Source organism: Botryllus schlosseri, chromosome 11 (genome assembly GCF_051294905.1).
Source record: "Botryllus schlosseri isolate E-star chromosome 11, Bs_hap1, whole genome shotgun sequence".
Classification (NCBI taxonomy): domain Eukaryota; kingdom Metazoa; phylum Chordata; class Ascidiacea; order Stolidobranchia; family Styelidae; genus Botryllus; species Botryllus schlosseri.
The window spans coordinates 20,537,734-20,564,935 of record NC_137246.1 but is presented as its reverse complement, the minus strand read 5'-3'; the positions used below and the strand labels follow the sequence as shown (position 1 = coordinate 20,564,935).

Below are 27,202 nucleotides of genomic sequence, written 5' to 3'. Positions count from 1 at the left end.
CCTAATATTGGACAGCTATACTTCTGAGTTGTAGGCCTACTTCACAGAGCAATACACCTTTACTGCTGCAGTATTTGACGAAGTTGACACTCGTGTAGGGATAGAAGTAGAAGATTTCTACAAGATTACAATTGAATGTAGCAATATCCGTGACAGGTACTTTGAGTGGCAGTATGGAAAAGTGTGGCTGAGTTTGTGCTGCTACATGCCATGCAGGAGATATCTATTTTCAATAACATAATAATTCGATCGCCCTATGGGATACGAATGAGAGCATGCTATAGAACTGTGGTCTCTGCCAGAGCTGGTTCTTAACCTTTACTGATCTACGGAACACTTACGCTAATCTGCAAGCCTTAGCGGAATCTTAAATAAAAGACAAGAATCTTCTTTAATATACATCTAATATATTAGGTAGATTAGTGGTACACAAAATGAATTATGCATCAACACAGCGTTAAAAGAACAAAACCAATAAAAATAATTATAACACAAAACGATAAACGTTATAGCCTAGTGGATTAGTATTGCAAATTAGTGTGCCTACTGTTGTTCCGTTTATGAAACAAGTTCAGAAATGCGGCCCTTCTATCGTATTGTTAGGTCGAAACGCAACAGCGTGTTCATAGCAATCGCATAATTACGAATGAGCATATTAATATTGGAGATAGAATTGGCATTTTAAAAGGACAAGGTTTCGATTCCCAACTCAAACCCCCCTGTGTACGCCACTGTACAAGTCGCACCAACAAAACAGTGACAATTAGACTACTGATCGGGTCTACTGATCGGGACTACTGACCTTCAACCAATGATGGCCAAGACGGGCACATCATCATGAATTAGGGTTACCATATTTTTGTGACTTCAATTCCGGACGACCTTTAGCGCCAACTATCGGATTTTAAATAGGGTATGAATACATTATCTTTCAATGTGACGTAACGATTGCAAAGCTTTGCCCGTAGTGTCTTACAATGGTGTGGACACAAGCAAAGCTCACGGCTCACTGCGATTGGTTACGTCACCCTTTCCATTTGGTGAAAGGCAATTTTACGGTAATTTTTGGCCGGCTTGCCGAGCGCGAAAATTGATCAAATTGGTATCAATCGAAAGCTACCACGCTACTGATTTCGGAAAGATAAATTTTGTTCCGCTCGTGGTCCCGGAACCCCTCAAAATCTGCCTCGAATGTTGCATTGTACCGGAGTTTGGTATTGTGACGCAACCATGCCGTCTGGGAGCAGTTGAGGTGCAGCGCAAACCGCCAGCGTATTGGCCATTGGTGCGTAAACGATTGAGCATTCACACTCTCATTCTCGTCCACACATGCGCCTAAGCTGCGCCGTATTATTCCAGACGGCAAACACTCCTCTTGGGCTCATCACAGCTCAAGTAATCGATGCATCTTTCTGGGGGGCTTATAATATGCATCCGGTTTCTACATGCATCTGGTCGTTAAATTTTGTGAATGAATTCTGCCAATAATATTGGTTCTTCATAAATTACTATAAAATGTTGATCCTCTGTCCGCCCGCGCGATCAGAGTTAGCGGTAGAGCCGGTGGAGGATGATAATTACGCAGGTAGCGTAATTATATATCGTTAAGTCATTTTCATGTCACACGGATAAGACATGAGCCTAAATGCCGGTCCGCATCAGCAGGTTGCATATCCAGTGATTTTCCAACCTTTTATGGTCGCGACTCCATTTCCAATTTGAGAATGTTCGTGGCCCAATTCAAAATTTGATAAGCTGATTGCTAAAAAAGGTCAGCACCTTTGCCCAGACCTACTCACCGCCTATTTTGGAAGGTGATTACGTTCAACATCTTCGCGACCCGCAGTATGAAGGCAAACAACTTCAACACTATCCTTGACTAAGGCATTCAAAAACGGCCTTAACCGACTCTAGGAATATAGCATTCTCAAATAATTGCGACTACAACTAAACTTATGTCAGTGAATGATGGTTGTTTTTTAGGGATGGTGTGAACGCGAGGTTCACGTTCGCGTTCTGTGTGTGAACCTTGGAAATTTAGAGGTTCGCGTTCACAACAGAACCTTGGTAGGTTCTGCACTGTGAACCTTTTTCATATATAACAATTTTCACTTCATTATAACATCGTTGGTTTAAATTTATTGCATTTCAACTGCAGGCCACTCCATGCATGGTGCTGTCAGCATAAAATAACCAACACTAAACGAGCATGCAACTTGACAATCTCAAAAGTTTTAGTTGCTTTGTTGCAAAAGTTTGCTCGAAAGATCCAGCTTTCCGTTTGTAAATATTTAGCGACTCTCTGCTGCGAGATTGACCCGCAATCACAAAACATCACGAGCGAAATAAGCTATGTAGTCATTGAATGATGCTTATTCGACCAATCAATGAGATTGATATCGTTTTCTGAAGTAAAAAATCTCGCAGGCGCACGGGGTCAATCTTGACTTCATGTTTACTGTATCATTAAAACCAAATCGGTGCCACTGAGGTGTTGGCTATATCTTGTTAATGGGGTAATATCAGTAGCAAGCATAGATACCCGGTTCACACCATGATAAAAATAAATGTAGCAATACTCGGATGCCGAATACATTTTCCGGTCTGTCATACGAAAAAGGTGATTTAAGTCTGATTTGAGTCAAGTCATGACTCGAGCCATCCCAACACTGCTACAAGGCTATATCTGCATCTTCCTTGCCCGGCGGCATATGTACATAATGTAATCATGGTATGCATATGCGCAGATCGTGTGTATGTATATCATGATTCGGTGTATATGCTGCAAAAACATCAAAGACAAAAATACACCTTCCTTTCCTTATGTTCCCTGGTAAGTCCTCGTCGAAATTGTTGGCAAAGGCGGAAGATATTGATTTTATGGGATAATTATATCATTTAATTGCCCCAGTTGATATATTTGGCGACGTTTAAATCTGCTTCTGTATTTCTGCTTGTCTTGCTTTCTTCTTCTTTCTAAAGAAAGCTACACTCTCTTGACACGTTTTATTTTCGAGTCTTAATTAACACTTGTATAAATTTAAGCACAATCTGTCAATCTGACATTTATTACCAACTTAAGCAATTCCTAGGACTGGTTTACCTTCACAGCTATCTCGGTCTGCTGTACCAAATCGTAACTCAGAGTATAGACCACTAACCTACGAATAGATGCGCATTGCGCAACTTAGTTCTCACACTTGAATACGCAGACAAGCCTACTGCTGAGCCAGCTAAAAGCAGCATAATTGGTCTTAGTCATCCTATAGTTGGCAAGGCCTTCTGAGTGCTCAAATTTAACAATACTGATCTTCATCGAAAGCTATTGGTGGCCTGATTCCGGAAATACAATTCAAATGCTAGTCTGAAAATCGGCGTAGTTCCGAATAAGCGCTCGATATAATTTCCATTATCATGGCCAATTGGTCATTGTGTTGCGATTGTTAAGAACAACCGGCCATGACGGCTATTTCGGAGTGGTTCCATTGCCATGTTAACTTATTAATTCGTGTTTACGGAATCAGCGCAACACTAGGTTTCGACTGAGACCAGTTTGATTAAATTCAACTCGCGGGACGCCAGCTATAGGACTACCAATAACGCTGCTTTTAGCCGGCTGGTACAGCCTCATTTTGCCGCCCCCTTCGAGCCTGCCGCCCCTGGCGCAGAGCCAGAACCGCCAGGTGGCTGCTACGCCAGTGCCCCTATCGAGTTTGGTTCAAAAATTATAAGGTGCCCGAAATTTTTTATATTCCAAAGATTAGTGTTTTTTAGTCGTTTGAATGCTAAGAAACGTGCTTCGCCCTTCGCGGTCCCTGTGTGGGTTCCATACTATTACCGAGATGGACATTACCGAGAAAGCTATTACCGAGAATGGACATTACCGAGAACGGACATTACCGAGAATAGACATTACCGAGAATGGACATTACCGAGAATGGCCAATGCCAAGAATCTAGCCTAATGTAACGGACGTTGTCGAGAAATTTATACCTGAGAATCGATACCGAATGTGGCAACGCCGTGATGCACTCACGCGACCTGTGCTTATGCATAACATGCCTGCATTGCATATATTGCATTCTCGGTAATGTCCATTCTCGGTGGTGTCCATTCTCGGTAATGTCCATTCTCGGCATTGTCCGTTCTCGGTAATGTCCATTCTCGGTATTGTCCTTCTTGGTAATAGCATTCTCGGTATTGACCGGACACCCCTGTGAACCATTGTGAACTGAGAGCGTCAGGTCGTGATCAAATTGTCGCTAGAGGACGCTCAGTGCGAAACGGAAATGAACTGTTCGGTGCTTCCCCTTATGAGTGACGTTAAAGTTGTTTCAATATAGATAACTAACCTACCGTAATCCTCATGTGTATTGTATATATAAATTACCAACCTTACGGATAGATACACAACTCTCGGTGGGCACGTAAGTTAGTAATCAATAATATATACCGGTATATTGCAAACTGAACAGAGATTGATAAACTAAAAATACTGATAACAATATGATCTCTGGTCAAGATCTTTTGGACTACATCGCGAAAAGCGTCAAAGTGAAGTACGAAGTGCTATCGAATTTCACGCAACCGCGCCAAATAGAGATTACTTTCTCGAACGATGGAGACAAAGCAATACCCGAGGATGGCTGGTCCATCTACATCTACAATTTATGCCAAATTGAGACCGCCAATCTTGAAATATTGGTAGAGCATGTGGTGGGCGGACTTTTCAAGTTGACCCCCACCGGAAAATTTGAGAAAATACTCCCCGGGCGGAAGCTGGTAATACATTTCATAACTGACGAACCTACGATATCAAGATCGAAAATCTTTCCAAATTGGTACGTGGCCAAGCCCGGTTTGAAGCCAGCGATAATCGCATCTACTGCGGATGAATCGCTGTCGTTTGTAGCTGATTTTGACGATCAAGCAAAATGGAAAAAGAGCAAAACAGACCCATCCAATCCGTTCTCTCCGGAACAAAGATATGACCGATGCGTGGTTGAAAATCTTGGAAAAGCACCAATTCCAATACTCCCCACTCCGTTGGAAGCAAAACTGGATGCAAAGACAAAAATAAGTCTGTCAGAAAAACGGTGGGTTGTGCTCAACGCAAATTCTTCATTTGAAAATGAAGCGGTTATGCTGTCAAAATATCTTAACTTGGACATAGTGTCAAATAATCCTATGGGCGAAGATACCGGAATCATTGAATTCCGATCGGAAGAGATTTCTAATGTCTACTCCAGCAATGAAAGTTACAAGATAGTCATCAATCCCAACGGACAGAGTATAACTTTAAGCAGTTTGTCACCAGCCGGAATGTTTTACGCAGTACAAAGTATGATATCGATGCTTGAAGATAGCGACAAAAGTGACGTCAAAACTGTTCCAGTCGGGACTGTGGTCGATGCACCTCGGTTTCAATATCGCGGATTTCACATTGACGTCTCCAGGAATTTTGTTAAACCTGAAGAAATCATGAAACTTATTCGCGTAATGGCAGCTTACAAGATGAACAAATTACATTTCCATCTCACAGACGACGAAGGTTGGCGCCTCGAAATTAAAGACCTGCCTGAGTTAACGGACGTAGGCGCCAAACGAGATCATGACCTTTCATGTGATGGGTATGCAGTCAAACCCACGTTAGGGTCTGGACCGTACCACAATTCTTCCGTAAATCAATACTACACCGTCGAGGATTATCGTAACATCTTACAATGCGCTGCCGACCATCACATCCAAGTCATTCCAGAGGTGGACATGCCCGGGCATAGTTACGCTGCTGTAGTCGCCATGTCGGCGAGATACAAATACTTCATGTCGAAAGGCGACAAAGAATCGGCGGAACAGTATTTGCTGCTCGATTTGGACGATAAGTCGATGTATTCTTCCGATCAAAAATTTTCAAATAACACAATGAATCCGTGTGTTGAAGGTACGAAAAATTTTGCCGCCAAGATCGTCCAGACTTTGATAGACCTACACGAGCCTATACAGCCTTTGAAGATATTTCATGTAGGCGGAGACGAAGTGCCAGTCGGCGCATGGGATGGGTCACCAGCATGTAACGATTTTCTCGAAGATTCAAAACTTGATATACATGTATTTTCCGAATGCGAAAATGATGAAGATGATGGCATCTCGAAAATGAAAACCGCAACATTGCAAGAATATTTCACCGGTTACGTGGAGGAGATATGCCGTGAAAAGAAACTGCAACTCGCCGTTTGGAACGACGGGATATGGGACCCAGCCCAAAAGCAAAAGTGTGATGTGCCGAGACTTGTTCACGCATGGAGAATATCCAGAAGAGACGAGCGTCACAATCCTAATATTTTAGCGAATTCAGGTTATCAAGTTGTGGTGTCGTCTGCGACACACACATACTTTGATCATCCGTATGAGCCTGATCCGGAAGAATGCGGGTTAACGTGGTGCGTCAGAATGATGGACACGAAAACTGTCTTCGGCATGAAGCCTTATGACATGTACGCCTGTCAGGGCCGTGATTTCTCGAAGATCGAACACGCAAAGCTCGAAAGAAAGTCCTCCATTTTGGGGATTCAGTCTCACGTTTGGGGAGAATTGATCAGAAGCGAGAGCAAATTGGAATACATGCTCTTTCCGAGGCTGTTGGCTATCGCCGAGAGAGCTTGGCACGCGTCCAAATGGGAAGAATCTACCGACAGCGTAGGTTTGGATAAGGACTGGCGCGATTTCGCCAACACCCTCGGTTTTAAAGAGCTGCGTAGGCTTGACGAGATGGGGGTGAGTTTCCGAATTCCGCCGCCGGGTGTGAAATTAACGGACGAAAAGGTATTTGTCGAATGTGGTTACCCGAATCTTCGATTCAAGTATAAAGAAAAGGGGGTTGAAACTTGGATTGACGGGGAATCACCAGTGTCGATGCAAGCTTTTGAGAAGGGTCGTGATTATGTATTCGCGACCTGTGTCGGATCGCGTATGAGCCGGCTTGTTACAGTGACGTTCTAGTGCGGTAGTTCTTTCCCTTGCACTTATCATATGCAATTGTATGTGTTCCTGAATTCATTTTGTGCCCTTGTGTGGTGCGGCAGACCTCATCTGCCGCTAATTTCATTTATATAGGATAGAAGCAATATTAATATTTCATCTATGTAGGATAGAAACAATATTAATATAACAAAATAGATTCAACTGAATCAGTGTATTTACTTTTGAGCTCTAGACCAGAAGGTGATTGGAAAGTATTGGCGCTGTGCTGCAAGTTTTAGTCAGAGTGGCTGATGGCTAGTGCTGACTGCTACGATGGCATGTCCAATTTGGTTTTAGCATAAATGGAATTAAATTTAATCAAGAGGCTGAGAGTCGGAATCACCATTACCGCGCGATTCCGGCGTGCTGAGCATGTAGCTGGGAAGACTGGGACACTACTTATAATGTCAATTCGATGGTCTGGCGGGGATTGTACAGTGTACACATGACCGATCGATAAATAATTTCATTTTCATCCAGCAGCTCATCTTGAAGTTGTTCTGGAATAGTGGTTACGTATGTCACCGGAAAAATGGATTTTGAAGCCACGCTGATTGACCTTATTATTCCAACTTTATTTTTTATTTTTTCCAAAAAACCCCACAAAGCATCTCTAAACGGCAATGTTTTATTATCAGTAGGCTATTGACAATTAAAATGACTTTGCACAATAAGATATTCCATCTCAGCCGGTCAATCTGTTGATATGAGTCATAAAATTGTAGCAGTAATGAAGCGAAACTGCCTTGTACTAGTACTAATTAATCATTTTGCAAGTTTAGAGTCTTCGCGGACCCCTTGAAAATACTTCGTGATCCGGTTGAGGACCGCTGCTTTAGAGCTAAGATAGTGGTTAGAATAGAGTGAAAATGGGCATAAATGACGCTAAATAGGAAATTCGTGGTTCAAACAAAGTGACCTTTTTTTTAGTCAACCAACGTAATATGTGTAAGAAAAACTGCATTTCTGGAGTTGAGCCGGAAAGTTGACCATTTTCTAGTCAACCAACCGCAATGTCGTGTAAAATTTACCTTTTTCCGGATTTTACTCCAGCATTATAAGTTTGAAGACTTTGAAATAGTGTCCTCCTTTCCCCGATTCCAAAATATGGTAACCCTAGGGGTAGGTAACTAATAATTCCAGTTCATTTTGTACACTTATGTATTTCAACTCGTGCTGTCAGCAAGACTTCAAATCTTGTCGAACGGCTACTGGGTTACGTATAATAAAATGCAACCGTCTTTAAGGCTTGTCGCAATCGCAACAGATCCGTGTAATGGCCAACTGCTTAGGAGCTTGCCATTATTATCCCCACTTCATAGACTTCGCCAATAGTAGGAGTCGCTAGCGGCCTGTCTATTTTTACACTCTTACTCCTCATTTCACTGCAGTTTGCTATCAAGAGCACACTGCGCCAACGCGAGGATGTCAAATTTTAGCTCGACAATCGTGGTTTGACCATGCATTTAATTGCGGTAACTCGACATTCCACCCCATGCCTGCACAAAATAAAACCGAACAGCCCATTCCGTGCATGATCCCAGACAAAGTGATCCATTTATTTCAACAACAGACACAGCGTGCGCGCTGGCAGTGACAAAATTTACTGCATTCAATATATATATTAAGCGAAATGTGCATTATATGAACGTACACAACCAAAACGCCAAACAGAACGAGCATGTCTGCAACCGAAGATCGAATCAATAATCCTCGAACGCGGCCTGATCGGAACGTACCAGGGCTTCGTGAGGGGCCGGAATTTTGGAATCTGGACGTGGTTCGATACCCCAGATCTCTCTGGCGTATTCGGAAATGGTTCGGTCGCTGGAGAACTTTCCGGACGCCGCGATGTTACAGATACAGCGGCTGGTCCATTCTTTCGGATCCTGCAAGAGAAATATCACAATAAATTCAATCTCCTCAAGTGGGGAGTTGCACAAGGTAAATAACGCAACCTAGTGACGATAACGATAATGCAAAAACAACATGGTCCTTAACGCTGACCACGAATTCCTCCCGTTTCGTTTGCAAAAGATCTCAGAGTAGTGCAAAGAAACCAATGCCATCCATCAATGGATATCATATTTGACTTCAACATTGCAACGTCATCTGTGCTGACGCCACAATGAATCAGTGACGAGACTTGATAGTTGATAAGCATAAGGACCCCCTATAAAGAGCGCGATTGTAATACCAATGCTTGAATACCACCCCATTCAATATTTCAGTTGAACTTTATGACGTCATCTTGGTCGATTACGCGACTTGATCAGTGATCCAGTTTGAGGCCCTCTACGAACTTGGGTGTGAGAATTCAGAATTCCAAGAAGAATAACATGTGTAGGTATCAGAGATGAGCGGATTTGGAATTTCTATGTCCTAATCCAATCCAAATCCGAACCTCCAAATCCAAATCCTAATCCATAACTTTTTCATATTCAAGTCCATGTCCAATCCTAATCCGATTCCAACTGGAAATTCAGAAAAAATACTAATAAATGCAACGGAGGGATTAGAAAATTTTCTTTCACAACCAATGATACCCTTGATTCAAGATAACTTAGCAACCATAAGTACATTATCAACTGATCTGAACAAAGTTTGTCGCCATTCGCCACATGACATATCAATCTCCAAGAAAATCGGTTAATCCAATCCAAATCCTAATCCGTTCCGAAAAAAATCTCTAATCCTAATCCAATCCAAATCCGACAAAATTTCACAAATCCTGTTTTTTCAAATCCTAATCCTAATCCATGCTCATCTCTGGTAGGTATTGGACAATTGAGAGGGTACGCATTACAGCACGTGCTAAATTATAATGGAGTTGGCCCGGTTGAAGTTTGCTCGTCAGTTCGCTTCTTGCATCACACAAACAGAAACCAAGAAATTCAGGAAACTCATCCTACCTTGTACACGGCGTTGACTTTATCTTGGCATTGCACGTAAGCGTCGAAATCCGCCATCAGCTTGAATCTGTCGTGGTTCAGCAAATGGTCCATCAAGTCTTTGAACATCGCCGGCTGCTCGGGAGAGAAAAACCCGCCCGAGATCTGATCGATCGCCATCTTCAATTCTGGAGACTTTTCGTAGTACTCTCGCGGATTGTAACCCTTGCTGCTCGAGATAGAAGTTTGGTTTTACCAGGTGTTTAGAAAATCGCTTGAAATTCATTCAAATACCTATCCAACTCGTTGACCTCATGAACTTGCATTCCGAAAATGAAGATGTTTTCCGGCTCAGGACCTTTAGCGAGTTTTTCTAATTCTTCAGCCATCTCGACATTGGCGCCGTCTAAAGTTCCAATGGTGAGAGCTCCATTCATCTGTTACACAATGAAGTCTCAAAATTGCCCTGCGGAATGCCAGGTTGACAGACTGAGGAAAATTACTATATTTAAAATACGAGCCATTCCATATCACTCGAGCAGAGTTGAAAAAGTCAGTTGAACCGGATTGAACAGAAAACTGAACAGTGAACATAGTGACTTGGTCTCAGACTCGAGTCAAAACACAATGACTCAGACTCGGGCCTCTACACACGGAATTGACTCGATCGTGAATAGAAAATGACTCAACTTGACAATTAAAGTGATCGACTTGCGACTCGGAACCTTGCGACTTCGTTACAGCCCTGGTATGCAGCAATTCCAGAACTCTCGAATATAATCTTTGGCTGCTCGATTTGTATCATTACAATTAATACTCAATTAGAAATAAAAGTACACAAATCACCGCACCCAAACTAGATTAATAATGACGGACGTAGATATAAAGCAGTACAAACTTGACAAAAAACAAAAAAGGTAAAACGCTTGAGTGAAAGCAGTCAAATGTCGTACATATTGGTCAGAATATTTTACTTTGCCAGCAGTAGCAAAATCCGAAGAAACAATACCAGACACGCATCCAATAACCCACCATAAATTTCATGTTTCCGGTACCAGAGGCTTCCGTGCCGGCTGTAGATATCTGCTCAGACAAGTCAGCCGCCGGAATCACCTTTTCGGCGAGAGAAACTCTGGCAAATAATGGGGTTGAGCACAAAACCTGAAGGACTTCCGCACCAAACATACCTGTAATTCTCCAAAAACACAACTTTCAACAAGTCTCCCACGATAGGATCGTTGTTCACTTTGTCGCCAATGCTCGTGATGAGCTTGATGATCATTTTTGCGGTGTGATATCCGGGAGCAGCCTATTCAAATAGCAAAGCACAGGGTAGGAGATGCCACTTTCCAAGAGTCCCTATTCATTCTTTTATTACCTTTCCACCGATCATGATAGTTCTTGGAACAAAATCGCCGTTGGGGTTGGCTTTGATTCTGTTATACATCACTATGATATGCAGGGCGTTCATGAGCTGACGTTTGTATTCGTGAATCCTTTTCACCTGCGAGAGATAACGCAAGATCATCAAATCATTCTTAATGCCAGGAAGATTCAGATGCTCTGCCAACCTGAATATCAAACATGGATTGCGGGTTTATTTTCATACCCCATTCCTTTTCGATGTAATTCGCCAGCTTCAACTTGTTTTCCTGTGCAGCAAATTCGAGAATGAGGTTTGCAATACATAAAGCAATCGATGACACAAACCGGGCAGTAACGTAAGTAGTAGTATTGTAATATTACACTTGAGTAACAAGCGGAAAAGTGTTTAAGACTTGGCACTCAAAAAGGAAGAAACAAACAATTCAAAACAAAGCTACCATGGGACAAGCTGCGAACAGAATCAAACTCGACATGGCACAGTTTTCCAGCGCTGCAAACACCAGAGATTTTCAAATTATTTTCTGTGGCCATCAAATGGTAATTCCACTCTACATCAATCGAAACACATCCCACAAGTTATTTTCTACTTTGAAGAAAAATTTGCGTAACCCCAAGATAGTGGAGGTAATGACAAAATCTGCTAAGCGAAAGCAACCTGCAGACATTATTAAAACTGTTCACTACTTCACTTCGACAAATCAATCAAGAATTGATCGCAAACGCACCTGCTTGATCTTGGCCACATCGTTGATGAATTTATCATCCTTGTGCAAATCCCACAGTTTCGTAAGCTGATCCAACTTTTTCGGCCATTCCTCTCCCAGTTTCTTAACAACATTTGCATCGAAATTAACTTTCGATTTCCTGCCTCTCAACAAAATCGCTTTACCTCCGCAACCAGATCGGCCAACCCAGGGTTGCAAAGAAGCAGCCACCTTCTCGGCGTGACTCCGTTTGTCTTGTTCTGAAATTTTTTCGTCTGGCCCAATTTCTGGGACATGACGTAAAAGTCGTGGAAGCTGAAACAGGACCGCGAATGAGACGGATTACATTAAAAGCAAACACATTTTCCAGTACGTTCGGTCTTTGAGAATTTGCGAGTGAATCGCCGCCACACCGTTGACGACGTGGGACCCGACGATGCACAAGTGGGCCATGTTGACGCGCTTCTCCCCTTCTTCCTCGATCAGCGACATCCTCTTGATAGCGGAAGGATCGTCCGGGAAGATTTTCTTAACAGTCTGAAAAGCAATGTCCGGAATGTTTAAAAAGGTTACGACTAATTTGTAATTTTCAACAACAATTTACAAGACAATGTCATACCGGTACGTCTCTAAAGGCAACTCGGTCACTCAAAAAATCGTGACTGGAGTCGAGTCATCACTCGTGTCCTTACAACCCTGGATATGACTGTACTAAGTAGGTTGTGTCTACGTGTAGTACTTGATCAAGTTTTTCAGACCACTTCTACTTCTACTTGCCAAGTCCATATCATACTCTTCAAAACATTCAAGCTACAGTATATGGCTGGATTGCTGCACTTGAACAAAAACGTTATCACTCGCAGCACTGATAGTTTCCTGCGTTAGCTTTGCCTAAGATCTAACATGTTTTAAAGCAGTCACTGGGGATTGATTGAATAAGTATGCGATGCCTCAAACTCGTGTTATATTTCTTCAGACTACAAATCTACTGCTACTGGAGTACTCAAGTAACATCAACAGCTATTATATAATTTCAAGTAGTTTCCGCAAGTGTTGATCACTTCTACTACAAATACTCGAAAGTTATACTTTTTATGTTTGCACGTTCTAGTCCTAGAATCTACGATACCTTGTCAGTTTTATTCGAAACTGCCGTTAATTATCAGTCCTTTGGTGATCAATTCAGGTAGTCAGGTATTAATGACAACTTCCCCGTTTAGTCGTCAAGAAATTTGGCCATATCACATTGCCTCAAGGAGCATCAGCAATGGCTACTTTTTACCGCTGCGTTCCAGCCAGGAAAACACAAAGACCCACACAGTCCCAAGATGCCAAACCACACATCATTCACCTCGAGATGCTTCGAATTGATGAGATAAATGATTTGAAGGTGTCGCGGTAGCATGTGTTCCAGCATCGACACCGTCCACCTCTCCAGAGCCTCCGGAAGGATGGTATGATTCGTGTAAGCGCACGTGCGATAGACGATGTCCCACGCTTTGTCCCAATCCATCTTCTCAACATCAAGAAGTATCCGCATCAGTTCTGGGATAGCCAGTGACGGGTGTGTATCGTTGAGTTGTATCGCAACCTTGAAGCAATGCGTTACAGCACACGTATTACTATAATCGAAAATAGACCGTACCTTATCAGGGAAGGCTTCGAACGATGTGCGAACTTTGTCCCGGCAACCAAATGTTGACGATTTAAATCTACGGATGATATCATGAAGGGTCGCAGCAACCACAAAATATTCCTGCTTCAGACGCAGTTCTTTTCCTTCAAAGAACTGAAGACAATCGATTACAAAAGGAGCACACATAAAATAGGATTTGTTCATCAACTCACATTGTCGTTGGGATAAAGAACTCTGGAAATATTCTCTGCTCTATTGCGATCGCACACTGCGTTGATGTAATCCCCTGTGTTGACTGAAACGTATTTAACAGCATGAATAGCACACAAGTCTCACTCGAGGTACAGGTTCACAATTGTACTTACACACATCCAAATTGAAAGAATTCGGAGATTTTGCACTCCACAAACGAAGCGTGTTCACAGTGTTGTTTCCATATCCAGGAGTCGCGGTGTCGTATGGCATAGCGTACGTGGTCTACAAAGACCCAAAGTGTCACACTCCGTCAACGGACTGACAAAATAATGTATGTACCGTCGTATCGCACCAGTTGCTAGGACCATCCCAGCCGTTGGGATTCTCAACGCGGCCGTAGAATGGTACTGGGATCATGTATTCTGGTCTTGCTTTCTCCCAAGGATTGCCGAAACGAAGCCAATCGTCAGCTTCTTCTACCTAAAATAACACACTGCACCAACTCGCGAAATATTGGCCAATCAAGCAATGCAAGTACCTGATATCCTTGTCGAATCTTCTGATTGAATATTCCATACTCGTAACGTATACCATATCCATAGGACGCCATCCCTAAAGTAGCCATCGAGTCCAGAAAGCAAGCTGCTAACCTTCCGAGACCGCCATTGCCCAGACCTATGAAGATTGTATAAGTATGATGATAAATATAGTAAATCGGGGACGCCACAACACTTCCATACCTGCATCTTCCTCTAGCTCTTGCAGCTCCTCAATATCAAGTCCCAATTGATACATTGCTTCGTCGCATGCATTTTGAACGCCTAAGTTGAGCATTGTGTTTTGGAGAGTGCGACCCATGTAGAATTCCAAAGACAGATAGTACACCCTCTACAAATTCAACTTGTCTATTTATGCGGAAAGCGACGAGAACATTTCAGAGTTTATACCTTTGGGTCTTTCTCGTAATAATATTGTTGGGTACGAATCCATCTTCCAACGAGATGGTCCCTCACGGTTTCAGCCAACGCGAAGTAATAATCCCTGTGTGTTGCGACGATACGATCTTTGACGAGTGTAAAATGCAGATGACGATTGAACGCCTGAAAATCAAAATGGCGAAACGATCGAATGAAGTTTTACACATCAAATACGGGCCATTTCTATGGCATGCTTCAGATGCCACAATTGTGAACTTGGTTTCATAATATACATCAAATCAATGTCATCCCGCCAATTGAATTAAGACATTGAAGCACAGCGGTATTGCTATTGAGTATTGATTAGAGCTACAAGATACCAATAACGTGAATCATAGGCATCGCCTCAGGAAGGAGAGGATGAAGACCCAACATTCAACCAAATTTCAATGCAATTCACGCAGAAGTGAACCTTTAAAGCATGTATTCATAAAACCAGCCAGTGTAGTAGCTATATGTACACTACTTGTAGTGTCCCCTCATAGGCTACATAGCGCAGAGGTGAAAATCTTATCTTGCATACCGTGTTGATATTTAAAATCGCAACATTCATATTGGGTGACATGCAGTAACAGAAGTATTTTCAACATTTGCTACACATAAAATTTTATGTAGCATGAAGTCACTTTGCAATGCACGAAATCCTGTACTGATATTTGAAATTCCCACACAGTGATACATACATGTATTTTTCGCATTTGGTACCGTACGTACATGACCTTTGTGGATACAGGTAATGCGTGTATAATGCATGAAATTCACGTACTTTGCTTATCTCTGCAACATTATCCAACGAAGCTACTCCTCGTACAGATATCTGCTTGCGCTTGTCATGGTCGGAAGACGGTTTTTGAGCCATGGGCTTCATAACAATAACTGATATTAATAAAAAACACAATAAATTGACAACATATACTCACAGCCGAACGATATGTTTTGCTGCGAGCTCCAGACGGGTGGCCTTTCTTCTGTGGATCAACGGATGACCCGGGTTTGACAGTTCGCGTTGAAACTTTCTCAGTGCTTGCAGGCTTATCAGCTTTTATCGACGTAAACACTCTACCCAGAATTGGGGCTTTTGTGGGTTTTTTATCAGCTACTGTCACACGATCTGCATTTATTTAGAGTAGAAACAAGTGGTTATTTATTAACAAATCTTGTCTTTCTCAAGAGTAAGGACTCTCACAAAGGGAACGAACGATGCATTAATCGACAACTCGCTATATCAAGAACAAGCAGTAAACTGAGCACAGTATCCAGAAAGAACTTTAAAAAAAGATCCTGCTGTGCTGTTACTGTTATCATGGGTAAAATATCGTAGCCAATCTTTCTGAGACAGCAGTTTCGCCTCAACAAGGTTAACACCTACAGCTAGACATTCCAATACCACTCCAGCGAACGAATCCTATGAATGAGCAACGAACATCCGCCCTTTCCTATCATGACTAGGTGACGATAGGACGAGCGACTTGCGAAAGGTCACGTACGCCGCTGCTGCGGTGCTGCATTGATTTGCTTTCGAGGTGTCTGCGCTGCGTTCGTCGAAGACGTCGATATCAAGCCAAACCGGTTACCGGACTTTCGTCGGAGTAACTTTTTTTCGATAATCACGCCATAATCAGTCGAATGTTAGAGAGGAATCATATTTAGTTCACATTTATAACCCGAAATGCGATTCCTAAATTACATGCTTCATCGAAGAAAGTCTAATCCGGATAGGCCGACGACAGTAGACGAAACATTGCATACCAGTTATCTAGTCCAGATTGTTTGCATATAAAATATACACACTGCACAGCCAGAGGTTACCTCGGGGCTCTTCAGTGCGCACGTAACGATCATACGCTAGTCAGCCACTGTCGTGACGACAATCGTCACTTTTCGCCCGACCCGGAATAATGCGTATATTGGCTAGGTGCGCAACACAGCCTACAGCGCCTCACTAGTTGTTGAGTACTGCATAACGACAAGCCCCAAGCTGTGCATGGGCATTGTGCAGTTCATTGAATTTTCGGAGTAGCCAACATGGTAAAAAAACACTCCGATTCATAAGGAAAGCAGTATGGATTTCAACATTAATGACCACGATATAATTCCCACTTTTGTTCGGTAAAGATGAGTGCGCATAAAGAGGTGGTGTGACTGAAGTTCACCCACATAGGACCCTCTAGGACAGGGGTTCTCAACCTTTTTTAGACACGCCCCCCCTTTTTGATAGAGAAAAATTCGCGCCCCACTGATCGTCATAACACAAAATAAAACCGGGATGCTAGCAACCCCAACAGATTGTTTGGTGGGATGGAAGGTTATGAGTGTTGATGAGGGAATTAAAAATATGAAATTCTGTGTGTATATAGAGAAACACGCGCGAACTGTAGGTAAATCGCGCGTAGCGCGCAAAAATTTCAGTTGGCCGCTTCATTCGCGCCCCCTTCAATGCCAATTTCATGAATGAGAGAGCGTTCAGCACTATTTTTAGGTGGCACACGAACTCGCTTTTGTTGACAGAGTTTCAGTTTGTGTATTTTGATAAAAGTCGACTCGAAAGCACACAAATGGAATTGGAATTTTACGATACGATTGTTGATATATACTACCAATGTTCTTTCCAATTCTCTACTAGTTGCTATGACGATTACCCCTGACGAGTGTCAGCCGAAAATATTCGGGTCATTTCAATATGAATCGTGAATACACTATTCAATTGTAGGCTATTGAAGTTCTGTATCTCCAAGAATCTCTTCGAATTCGTTAACCTAAAAATATTCACGAAGAGCGTTCATAGTTCATACTCCTCCCTGTCTGAAATTACAACCAGACAGCAGATGGACGATCGAGCAGTGAAACCAACGCGATTGTGGATTATATGCAATGTAGGCCGACATCAAAGCCCCGGCAGTTAGAAATTGGGAACCAATATTGTCGCAAACTCTCGCAACTTCAGCCCAGGTAGAATGTGGAATGCATAAAGTAGGCCTCATGGTCACCGTTCCATGCATAACACAGGAGCGTATGCTAATCTCCAAAACAAGCATAATTGCGGTCGGATTTCTCGTTTTGTAGCTTGTCCAATGTCCAGTGCGCATCCGGGTCAGCCTACTCTCAATTCGTTTCATGCCGAAAATAGCATGCTGCTTGCAGGAGCTTCGAGGTGATCAACCGACCAACGGCAATATCTTCCAGAGTTTACTTAGCCTTTGGCAGTGAGAGAAAGAGAAAGAGCAGATTCATTTTCGCCTCCACCCGCCATCGAGATGCGATACGGCCTTCAAGCAAGGTCATCTAATCCGCACCACCGTATTTTCTTCCCATGCTATCCGACATCCGTGCACAGCAGGATAACCGCGGATACCAGTTTTTGAGTCTTTGGTTTGACCCAGCCGGGGATCGAACCCACGAGTCACGACCTTCCGATAAAGAATTGTCGGACGCATCAGCATTACACCAACTCGTCACTTATCGCACAGAAATATGATGAAAACGAAGGAATCTTCCGATCGCGGGATCAAAGAATTTCGAATCTGACAGTGGATTGTGCTTATAGAAGACTAAATAAATTTGATAGTAGCGCCACTGTTATCTCTTCTCTATACATATTTTGAAAGAATATTACAATCCCGAAGCGGTGGTTACCGATAAGCCCGTGTGTCGTGCTGCACTTTGAGTCCAGGTATTTGCCTTAAATCACCGTTATACTCAGAAACGTCTAAAATTTTATAGCCTACTTACCCGTTGCAGATTTTTTCGTTTTTGTTCCATTGCCTGTCTTTGGCTTCCGCGAAAGCATTATTGAAATAACAGACTTGACTACAACAAAAATGAAAATAAATATACCCAGAACGTCAAACGACAGCATTTCCGACACTGGCGCCTAATGCGAATACCGTCAACACTTGGCGAGCTCAACAGATCAGATATTTTGTTGATTATACCCGATGCAATCAGGCCTCCGTTCCGATAATTACACTCACCTCTTCCAGCCAGACTCCATGCTGGGACAGTTTAGATTTACAACGAAAATGGACTGTATTCTGGATATCATGCACGCTGATTCCAAGGAAGAGCACGAGACGATATCAATATTAACACTGTGCTTATTATGCCGTCTTCGCGGTGGTTAAAATTAAATAGGTAGCCTATAATGGATATCGCATTAGGTTGTCAGTTATAGATATATATAGTCAATAGTCATTGCCTTGTGGTGGGGATGCTAGTTGTGACGTCTTCTAGGGAACAATAACATTACGTTAGTATTGGCTATATTTTCGGCGACATCGCACGTTCGTGTGACTGTTTGAGAATGGTTTTATTATTCGGTACAGATTGGAGACCAATATATTCTCGACCTACCACATGGGTAAATTGTAGAATTATTAGTCAACCGCCAGAGGGAGCAGCTGCATGGAGTATTGGTATTATGTGAACGGTTTTGGGACTCCGACGCATTAGCAGAGGTGGTCAAAGTAGTCAAGAAAGCTACTCAAGTAGAAGTAGAAGTAGCGACGAAGAAGCTACTTAACTACGAGCAGAAGTACTTCTTCCATAAGCCACTTAAAACTACTTGAAGTAGAAGTAGAATTGACTGACTTCAAATCTACTCAAGTAAAAGTAGTTTTGAAAACAGTTTTAATTCGTTCGCATGGATTGTCAAAAGCTGCAAATTGAGCTATGCGAAAGGTGCAGAGAGCTTGATTCGTATTGATGCATCCAAGGAGGTATCAATTTTCGACAGAATAAGTATTTGTCCACATCATGGGATGCAAATTATAGTATTGATATGAAAATGCGAGACTAACCCTTTGTTTACTGGAAGACCCCGTTTTAGAGAATACCATGACGCCCTGCCCCATATTATAAGGCCCTAAATTTAGGCGAAGAGAAATACGGAGAAGTCGTGTATCTAATACGGTTTGAACACTTTGTGCGAATAGTATACGTAAATAACAAATATTGTGGATCGTAAAATTTATATTTAGTGTGGCTTTTTTCGGAAAATAGAGGCATTACTACACTTGCTTTTATGCTTCAACATGTATGTTCTGCAGACAAAAGAACTGAAATCAATTTGAACTCAATGTATGATACTCGTAATTGAAAGTGAAATACAAATACCACTTCTAAAAAGCGGAAAATATATTTCATGTCTTTTGTCCATAAAGCTTCGAAGGTGATATGCTAAAACAGGTGTAACGTTTTAAAAAAGCCTGATTTTCCAGATTAGCAGGACACATCATGGGCTGCTAGATTACGATATGAGAGGTAATTGCTAGATTGCGAAACGGTAGTTTCAAACGTTATGGTGAGCCATATTTACTGTGATGGAATATTTGATATGGGCGACAATGCGGTGGGAGCGGAATCAAGCAATCCGGTACCTAAATTATATTCACTGATACTTTCGTGAACACATATTTGTAACCCCACAACTACTGTGCGCGAAGCGCGACAAAATTTCTGGGCTTTACTCGAATTTTATGAATATTAAAGGTTGGTACTCCGGGAAAACAGCCCCGAAATTCCTCAGACAATCTTTCGTATTGGGGGGTTAAACTACTTCTACTTGACAAACTAAAAATGGCGAAAAGAAAGTAAGTAGACACAAAATATTACGAAGTAGAAGTAGAAGAAGATAAATCAGATCTACTTGAGTAAGTACCAGAAGTAGAAGAAAACTACTTGAGTACTTCCAAAAAGTAGAAGTACTTCGTTACTGACCACCTCCGCGCATTAGATCAGTGATGCTCAACTGCCCAGTCTTTTTGGCCCTGTCTTGCGGCACCCTGTCAGAGGAATATGGTTCCCGCTTTCGCCAGCCCAGAACTGAATCAACATTTCAAAGAACGGCAGAAAGCAAAATACTGTCGCATGCGGGACTGGTGAGCGTCGGCAGGGTTCAAGTCCCTTCGTCGGAGGTTATTCTGGGCTCCTCGTACCTCCATGTCGCTTTTCTTACGGCGACAAAAACGCCCAGAAAAAAAGATGCGATGAAAAATTAAAGGTGGAGCGTCTGGGAATACCGAAGAATATAGATTAACATCGAAAAGACCGTGACATCGGAGGCTAGGCCGAGGTGGATGCCAGAACAAGACACCGCAGCTGGTCGTTTCTGCCTCCTATCTGTTCATTACATAGCATTGTGAATTGTACAGGGCTGTGGAGTCGAAGTCGATGTTTGGTTAATTTTCGCTTTATGAAGTCGGATTCGGAGTCTCTTTTTAGCACGCCTAGGAGTCGGAGTCAGAGTCGGAGTCGTGAAAACTATAGTGGCTGGAGTCGGAGTCGTGGAAAAACTGACTCCGACTGCAACTTCTTTATTATGAAAACAATTGCTTTCAAAGGTATTATTAAATTACTAATAATAACTAAAATAGTTGCATAGAGGAAAAAATCCCAATATGCAGTCACAAATTGATGCAATTTTTGGAATTATATACCATGATACTCTGACACAGTAAAATTGTTTTGTAAAATTGTAAAATTGATGTAAATATACACTGTTAAAAATATTCTATGCCAAATTACTGGTCTGGTCCTGGCAGCAGTTTTACGACTCTGAGACCGGTAAATTTGAAAAATATTTTCCCGTAAATATTATTGACCGTAATTTATTCTTACAAAGACTGACTGTTGAAATTTTTACGGAAAATTCCCGTTACGTGATGTAACGGAAAACGGGTGTAATACCAAGTTACTGGTCTGGTCCAGTGCAGCAGTTTTACGCTGATGAGACCAGTAAATTCGAAATAACTCTCCCCGTAATATGATTTTACATATGCTGACCGTAGGAAATTTTACAGAAAATTTCTGTAACTAAAGGTAACAGAAATCTGCAGTAATATCAATATACTCGTCTGGTCCCTTGCAGCAGTTTTACGTTCCTGAGACCAGTAAATTTGAATCAGGTTTATTTGGTGCGGGAACACGTAAAAAAAAGTAAGTGTGGATAATGACGAAAATCCAGTCTTTCTTGTGGAGATCATCAGTCAGCAACTGCCTGAATGAAGAGGGCTTCATCAAAACTTCAGCAGCAGTTGAAGGACTGTACTTTGGGCCATGCTCTTTTGTAGGTTCTTCTATAATCTGAACAAAGATTATGCAGTCATCAACACAGTTACAATTTGGAAACTTTGAGACGCTATAGTATGACATACTGCGACTTTTCATATTCTTGTCAATTTCTCGAATAATGATGGCCTAGGATAGCGGTGTCGAACATAAGGCCCGTAGGCCGCATGCGGCCTGCGAAGAAATTCTGAGTAGTTTGAAAAACCCCTGTATTACCCAGCACATTTTCTAACAAATGTTGAGATATTATTGTAAGAAATACTTCCCGCAAGGCCACAAATGTCAAGATCATAGACCGTGATATAATTATCCGACAGTGGTGTTGTGGTTTTACTCTAGTCATCATCAGGAACAAGTTGGTGATAATGACATCCATTTCCAAAACTGCACACTGAGTTCTTATTTTTATGAAGAAATGAGCCAAAAAGTAGTTATTCGTGAAGTGAAGAAAAAAACTGTTATATGCAGGTCGCATGGAGAATATATTAGTTATAAAAAATACAATTCAAATATATTTGGTCGCACTGCTGTATCACTACTCAAAGGCCCCAGACAGACAGAGAAACCCGAATGACGATTAATAATGAGCCATATTCTAACGTCTGCGTTTGCAATTAAATCACTTGTGTTCCTCAAAGCGCATACGATGAATTAACGGCAGATTACGAATAAAACAAAGGGAGCATACAAATATGTCAGCTTATTCCGTCGTTAGAGTCAGTGTTTTAGCGGTAGAATTCAAACGATCAATCTTTGTGAATTTTTGCCAAAATTCCGTTGTTTGCGAGTAAAGGTGCTGCTAGAATACATCCATATATGATCGTGAATGTTATGTAATATACCAAAATGTATACAGGATTGATAATAAACTATTCAAGCAAAAAGTAAGGTCGGGCGTTTTGATGTACCGTAACATTTTGGAATGATTTGACTGATCCGCCCCGCGAGCGGTTTGAAAGTTTGAATCCGGCCAGCGATGCAAGTTGAGTTTGATACCCCTGGCCTAGGACTTCGTACCTGAATCATCTTTTCCAGCGTGATTGCAAACTTTTCTGGCAATATTCCTTTGCATCGCACGTCCAATGTATTTCGCACGGCACCGTGCTAGAAGCGAGAGGCGAAATGATCCCTTTCTATCACATAAGCATTCGACGTCATGATTCATAATGCCATAACGCTTCCATTTTCGTGTAGTTCAATGTCAGAAAATGTAATACATTCTTATAAGCCATAGCTTCTGTTCACCATTAAACTGTAACGAAAATACATACGTCTTCAGAAACAGGATTGAGAATAACTTGCCAGGTTTGAGCTCGGACACTGCTATACCTATTACCTACAATATCTGCTATCAACACCTGCAATATTCTAAAGCTAGAGTTAAGCTGTGGCTTCGAAACCCTCAATATCTTACAGCAACGCATCTTGTCATTATCCAATACGAAAACATCGCGTCGATATAATATCTATCTCGGAACATTCAGCCGCACGTGCTCAGGCTCAGATATGTCTGACGTCTGACGCCGCTATGTCTGGAATATGTATGACGTCACAATGTACTGTTCGCTCGAGCAGCTACGAATTCATGATCAAACAATTCATAAGGCCATTCGCAGGAAAAAGGTAAAGGACGTATACTACTCTCGTCGCAATGGCAAAGGAGCATGGCGGCTAAACACCAGCTCCAGTGTTTCGATATATAGTTTGCATCATACATGCGTTAAGGAGTCTACAATGGTGGCAGAACTGGTCCAACAGATAATTACACAAAAGATAATACCTGCAGTAAAACTACATAACATACCAAATTCGCTTGGCATGCTACTATTGCTAGACCTTGCAGTCTCAAAGGATACTATTTATAGAGCGATATAAACGATGGTATCTGCAATGCCCAAATGTTCGGATGCCATTCACCGATTAGCATTCAGCACGGCCATCGATGTCGTAATTTGCTTGATGATTGAAACATGATGTAATGAAGAAAATCACATATATATAGGTCCATAAGACCGTAAGCGTGTAAAATGATCGAATTGTAAGTGCAATAGCAATGTTGCAAATAATGATTATCCAGTAAATCGCTTTTACGAATGCAAAAGTAAATCCGGAATACTTATTATCCAGTAAATTGCTTTTACAAATCCAAAAGTAAATCTGAAATACTGGTTATCCCGTAAATTGCTTCTACGAATTTAATCTGTAATATTTTTACCCTCTAAAAACAAGTAAATTTACTTTTGACGTGTCCGTATATTAATTTAACGGGCATTTACCGTTAATATAACTGACGGGACAAATTTACCGGTATAATTTGGGTAAATCTACGAATATTTCTAAGAGTGTAACCACTGCTGCTTCCCACTTGACAAAATTAAAAATATTTGTAGTGTTTAGTGTAGCATAGCTGCTTGGGTCGAACAAATGACTAAGAAAGACTGCAAGTCCTAGACCAAGAATACTTGAGTAAGTGCATGTAGACTAGACATATGCTATGTCACTACTTCCTAATTGCGTTTCTGACCAATGTTTATTAGTAGTGAGAGTGTATGTGTGCTTGTAATCAGTATATAGTGTGTAATGAGAAAATTAGTAAGTTACATATCTGTATTAGTTGCACGAGAGCTACACTTCGATTGTTTTATCTACATTTTAATTATACAGGATTGGATATATGTAATGTTTGAATGATTCATACATATTAGAATATTAGAGAGTCCATGCTATAAAAACTTATAAAATATGAAAAAAGGAAGGATATTTGAATGGGCATTCTTCCATGTTAATTGCAGGGTGAATAATTCGAGCTGTGTCACAATGAAACGATTTGGCATGCCATCGTTAATCTTATGTTTGCATTTAATGGTAATATGATAGTCATAGTCATCACTCATCACTGTGGTTTCGTCACATAGTTTTCGAAGTAAATTGGTAATACTGTTGAAGTCGGAGTTCTCTTGAGAAAATAACCAGAGTCGGAGTCGGTACGTTTAAAGACTCACGAGTCGGAGTTGGAGTCGGTATAATGCAGTGGCGGCTCGTGACAATATCGGCTGGTGGGGCAAGGGCTGCAAGCGACTTTTTATCAAGATGACGTCACAATGGCGTTTTCCAACGTAAACAAGTAACTTAATGATGATACGGTAACATGAATTTCCCGGCAACAGTGATTTTAACGTATGTGCCACGAGAGGTCCGCTGGTGAGCTGTGACTTGAAGTGTGGTAACTGCGTAAACGGCGTACGGAACAAAGATTCAACACGGTTCATGTTCGCATTAGACCTGACTAATTATCTGCAGAAATGGAAATGACTATAACTCGAGAGATAGCGTAAGCCTAATTGGAAAGGTCAACGAATTCGGACAGATACGCAATTGTTATCTCATAGATTGGGCCTGTCCTATTGAATCCAAAACATCATTGTAAAGGACTAAGAATAGCAGCCTCGGAAATTTGGTCTCGGTACAGCATAAGAGATTTTGGCCTTGAAACTGGAGACTGTAACACGACACATACGTTTTTATTACTGTCTTATAGGTCTGCTGCGAAATCGCCTTTGAAAGATATATTACCGAATAAATACGTGGATGAAAGCCTTAAACTTGGTACACTGTCACATGACATTATCGAGAAGTGGCCTCATGGCCCTTTTCGGTATGGTACACTGTCAAAATTAATGCGAACAGACCAACACCGAATTTTGCGTAAAATTTACTGAGGAACAGGCTGATCAAGTGACGAGGGGTTGTACGCAAATGGCTTGAAGGCCACAATTTCACGGTGAAATTGACATTGGAGAATATACGATCAAAGTAAATATTTGAATGCAAACTGAGAATGATATCATCATCTCACTTAACGTTACCGCAGATACACCGGCTTTTGCGTGAAATCCGCAATGTGTTGTAGGCTAAAGTGTCAGATCGGAGCACATCTTTACCATACTCAACCTTGATAACGAAATTACTGCCCTAATCATTGAGTGTCAACCTTGAGACTTGACACAGCGTTCGATACTAAAATCAAGACATACCGTGCAAAAGCTTATGACGGATCTAGGTAAGGAGCATCGTTAAAATCAATAGAGACCAATACCGGCTTTGCGTATAATCTGTTAGCGACAAATGACGAGTCAGCTCTCACTCGAATTAGGAAACGAAATTACCACTAACACAGTTCAGTGACAAACTTAAAACTTGGTACAGCGTTCGATACTAACATTAAGACTTACCGTGCCAAATGTCATAACCGATCTCAGTATTGAACACCGTCAAAACCAATGGATACCAATACCGGCTTTTGAGTAAAATCTGTTTGCGATACATGACGGATCAGCACACACTCAACTTCGGAAACGGAATTACTTCCCTAAACCTTAAGTAGAAACCCTGAAACTTGGGGCAGTGTTAAATACCACCATCACGACATGACATAACAAGTTTCAAGAGTTTTCATGGTGTGAAACCCCATTAAAATCGACCTATACCAACAAAGGTCGACTAAACGCATATGACGGTAACAGAGTTCAGCTATAGATACGATTGTTACATCACACCTTAAGGGCACAGAGCTATCGTGCCCCGGTTGCTCGGTAATTTTATGAATAGGAGAGAGTAAATCACCGTTTCTTTATTATGCGCGGTTTTGAGAGAATATACAGTGAAAGCTTGTTATGAGCGCTACCGGGGCAAGCCCCGGCTAGGCATTCGCAAAGCGAAAACACATAAGAGAATTTGATTTTCGCATAGACTTCGCTATATATGGGCATTTACAAGCGAAAGGACAAGAAGTATACGATTTTCGCTGTGATTTCGGTTTATATAGATAGGTGTGCATCTATAAATGGTAAAGAATTGTTATTGAACAGAATTTTAGGTGGGGCAATGCCCCAGTTGCCCTATAGGACGAGCCGCCACTGGTATAATGAAAATGTCTGGAGTTTGAGTCGGTGGTAAATTTTACCACCGTAAATGCATTATGTGCGGTTTTGAAAGTAAAAAAATGAACGACCAAGTCGAAAGCTTATGCAAACCCGGAATTTGTCAGCGTGGCTGGTTTCACAGTAATCTTATTAAACGAAGAAAATCGCGTCGGCCAGTTTCCCGCGTCAATCATGATCACAAACGCTAACATGTAACACGTCATCCCGCGGTTTCCAGAATTATTTCCCCGGTCATAAAAAATGTGAGATTGAAAATCCCTGAACCCTGACTTTTCATAGGATGAAATATAGTACTAGGAAAAACATTGTATTTTCTTACACATGTTCTTTTACCTGCTATTTAGACAAATTTAGGGAACAATTTTCAACCCCGTAACTTTGGTGT

The 27,202-nt window shown here is 41.6% G+C and overlaps 2 protein-coding genes and 1 long non-coding RNA gene across 4 annotated transcripts; 1 reads left to right on the top strand and 2 right to left on the bottom strand.

Annotated features, from left to right (window-relative positions):
* Positions 1–4,343: 4,343 nt before the first annotated feature.
* Positions 4,344–7,187, top strand: LOC145450204 (beta-hexosaminidase-like). The gene has a single exon (XM_080328711.1). It carries the CDS (start codon positions 4,507–4,509, stop codon positions 6,997–6,999), a length of 2,493 nt encoding a protein of 830 aa, XP_080184837.1. The 5' UTR covers positions 4,344–4,506; the 3' UTR covers positions 7,000–7,187.
* A 1,359-nt stretch (positions 7,188–8,546) lies between these two features.
* Positions 8,547–18,696, bottom strand: LOC145450200 (glycogen phosphorylase, brain form-like). Of its 2 annotated transcripts, none has more exons than XM_080328707.1 (21): positions 18,539–18,696; positions 15,730–15,920; positions 15,576–15,671; positions 14,780–14,932; positions 14,573–14,720; positions 14,371–14,507; positions 14,172–14,312; positions 14,003–14,114; positions 13,850–13,932; positions 13,647–13,790; positions 13,353–13,592; positions 12,375–12,538; positions 12,187–12,316; positions 12,023–12,124; positions 11,483–11,563; positions 11,290–11,415; positions 11,099–11,220; positions 10,944–11,043; positions 10,206–10,348; positions 9,933–10,140; positions 8,547–8,909 (listed from the first exon to the last, which is right to left on the bottom strand). In XM_080328707.1, the coding sequence occupies exons 1-21, from the start codon at positions 18,663–18,665 to the stop codon at positions 8,724–8,726; spliced, it is 2,934 nt and encodes a 977-aa protein (XP_080184833.1). In that variant the 5' UTR covers positions 18,666–18,696; the 3' UTR covers positions 8,547–8,723. The 2 variants fall into 2 exon arrangements, with proteins under 2 accessions (XP_080184833.1, XP_080184834.1); XM_080328708.1 differs by lacking the exon at positions 18,539–18,696 and adding an exon at positions 16,619–16,732.
* Positions 18,697–21,697: 3,001 nt separating this feature from the next.
* LOC145450234 (uncharacterized) lies at positions 21,698–23,167 on the bottom strand. The gene is made up of 2 exons (XR_013918457.1): positions 22,892–23,167; positions 21,698–21,889 (listed from the first exon to the last, which is right to left on the bottom strand). It is a non-coding gene; the product is annotated as an uncharacterized LOC145450234 (long non-coding RNA).
* Positions 23,168–27,202: the final 4,035 nt, after the last annotated feature.

What these genes read in the sequence shown, in the direction of transcription:
- LOC145450204 (XM_080328711.1), top strand. Translation starts at nt 4,507, where the DNA reads ATGATCTCTGGTCAAGATCTTTTGGACTACATCGCGAAAAGCGTCAAA.
- LOC145450200 (XM_080328707.1), bottom strand. Translation starts at nt 18,665, where the DNA reads ATGCTGTCGTTTGACGTTCTGGGTATATTTATTTTCATTTTTGTTGTA. An exon ending in ATGTTGCAGAGATAAGCAAA is followed by an intron (nt 14,933 to 15,575) that starts GTACGTGAATTT and finishes TTTGATTTTCAG; the next exon opens with GCGTTCAATCGTCATCTGCA. An exon ending in AAGTCAACGCCGTGTACAAG is followed by an intron (nt 8,910 to 9,932) that starts GTAGGATGAGTT and finishes TTTCTCTTGCAG; the next exon opens with GATCCGAAAGAATGGACCAG.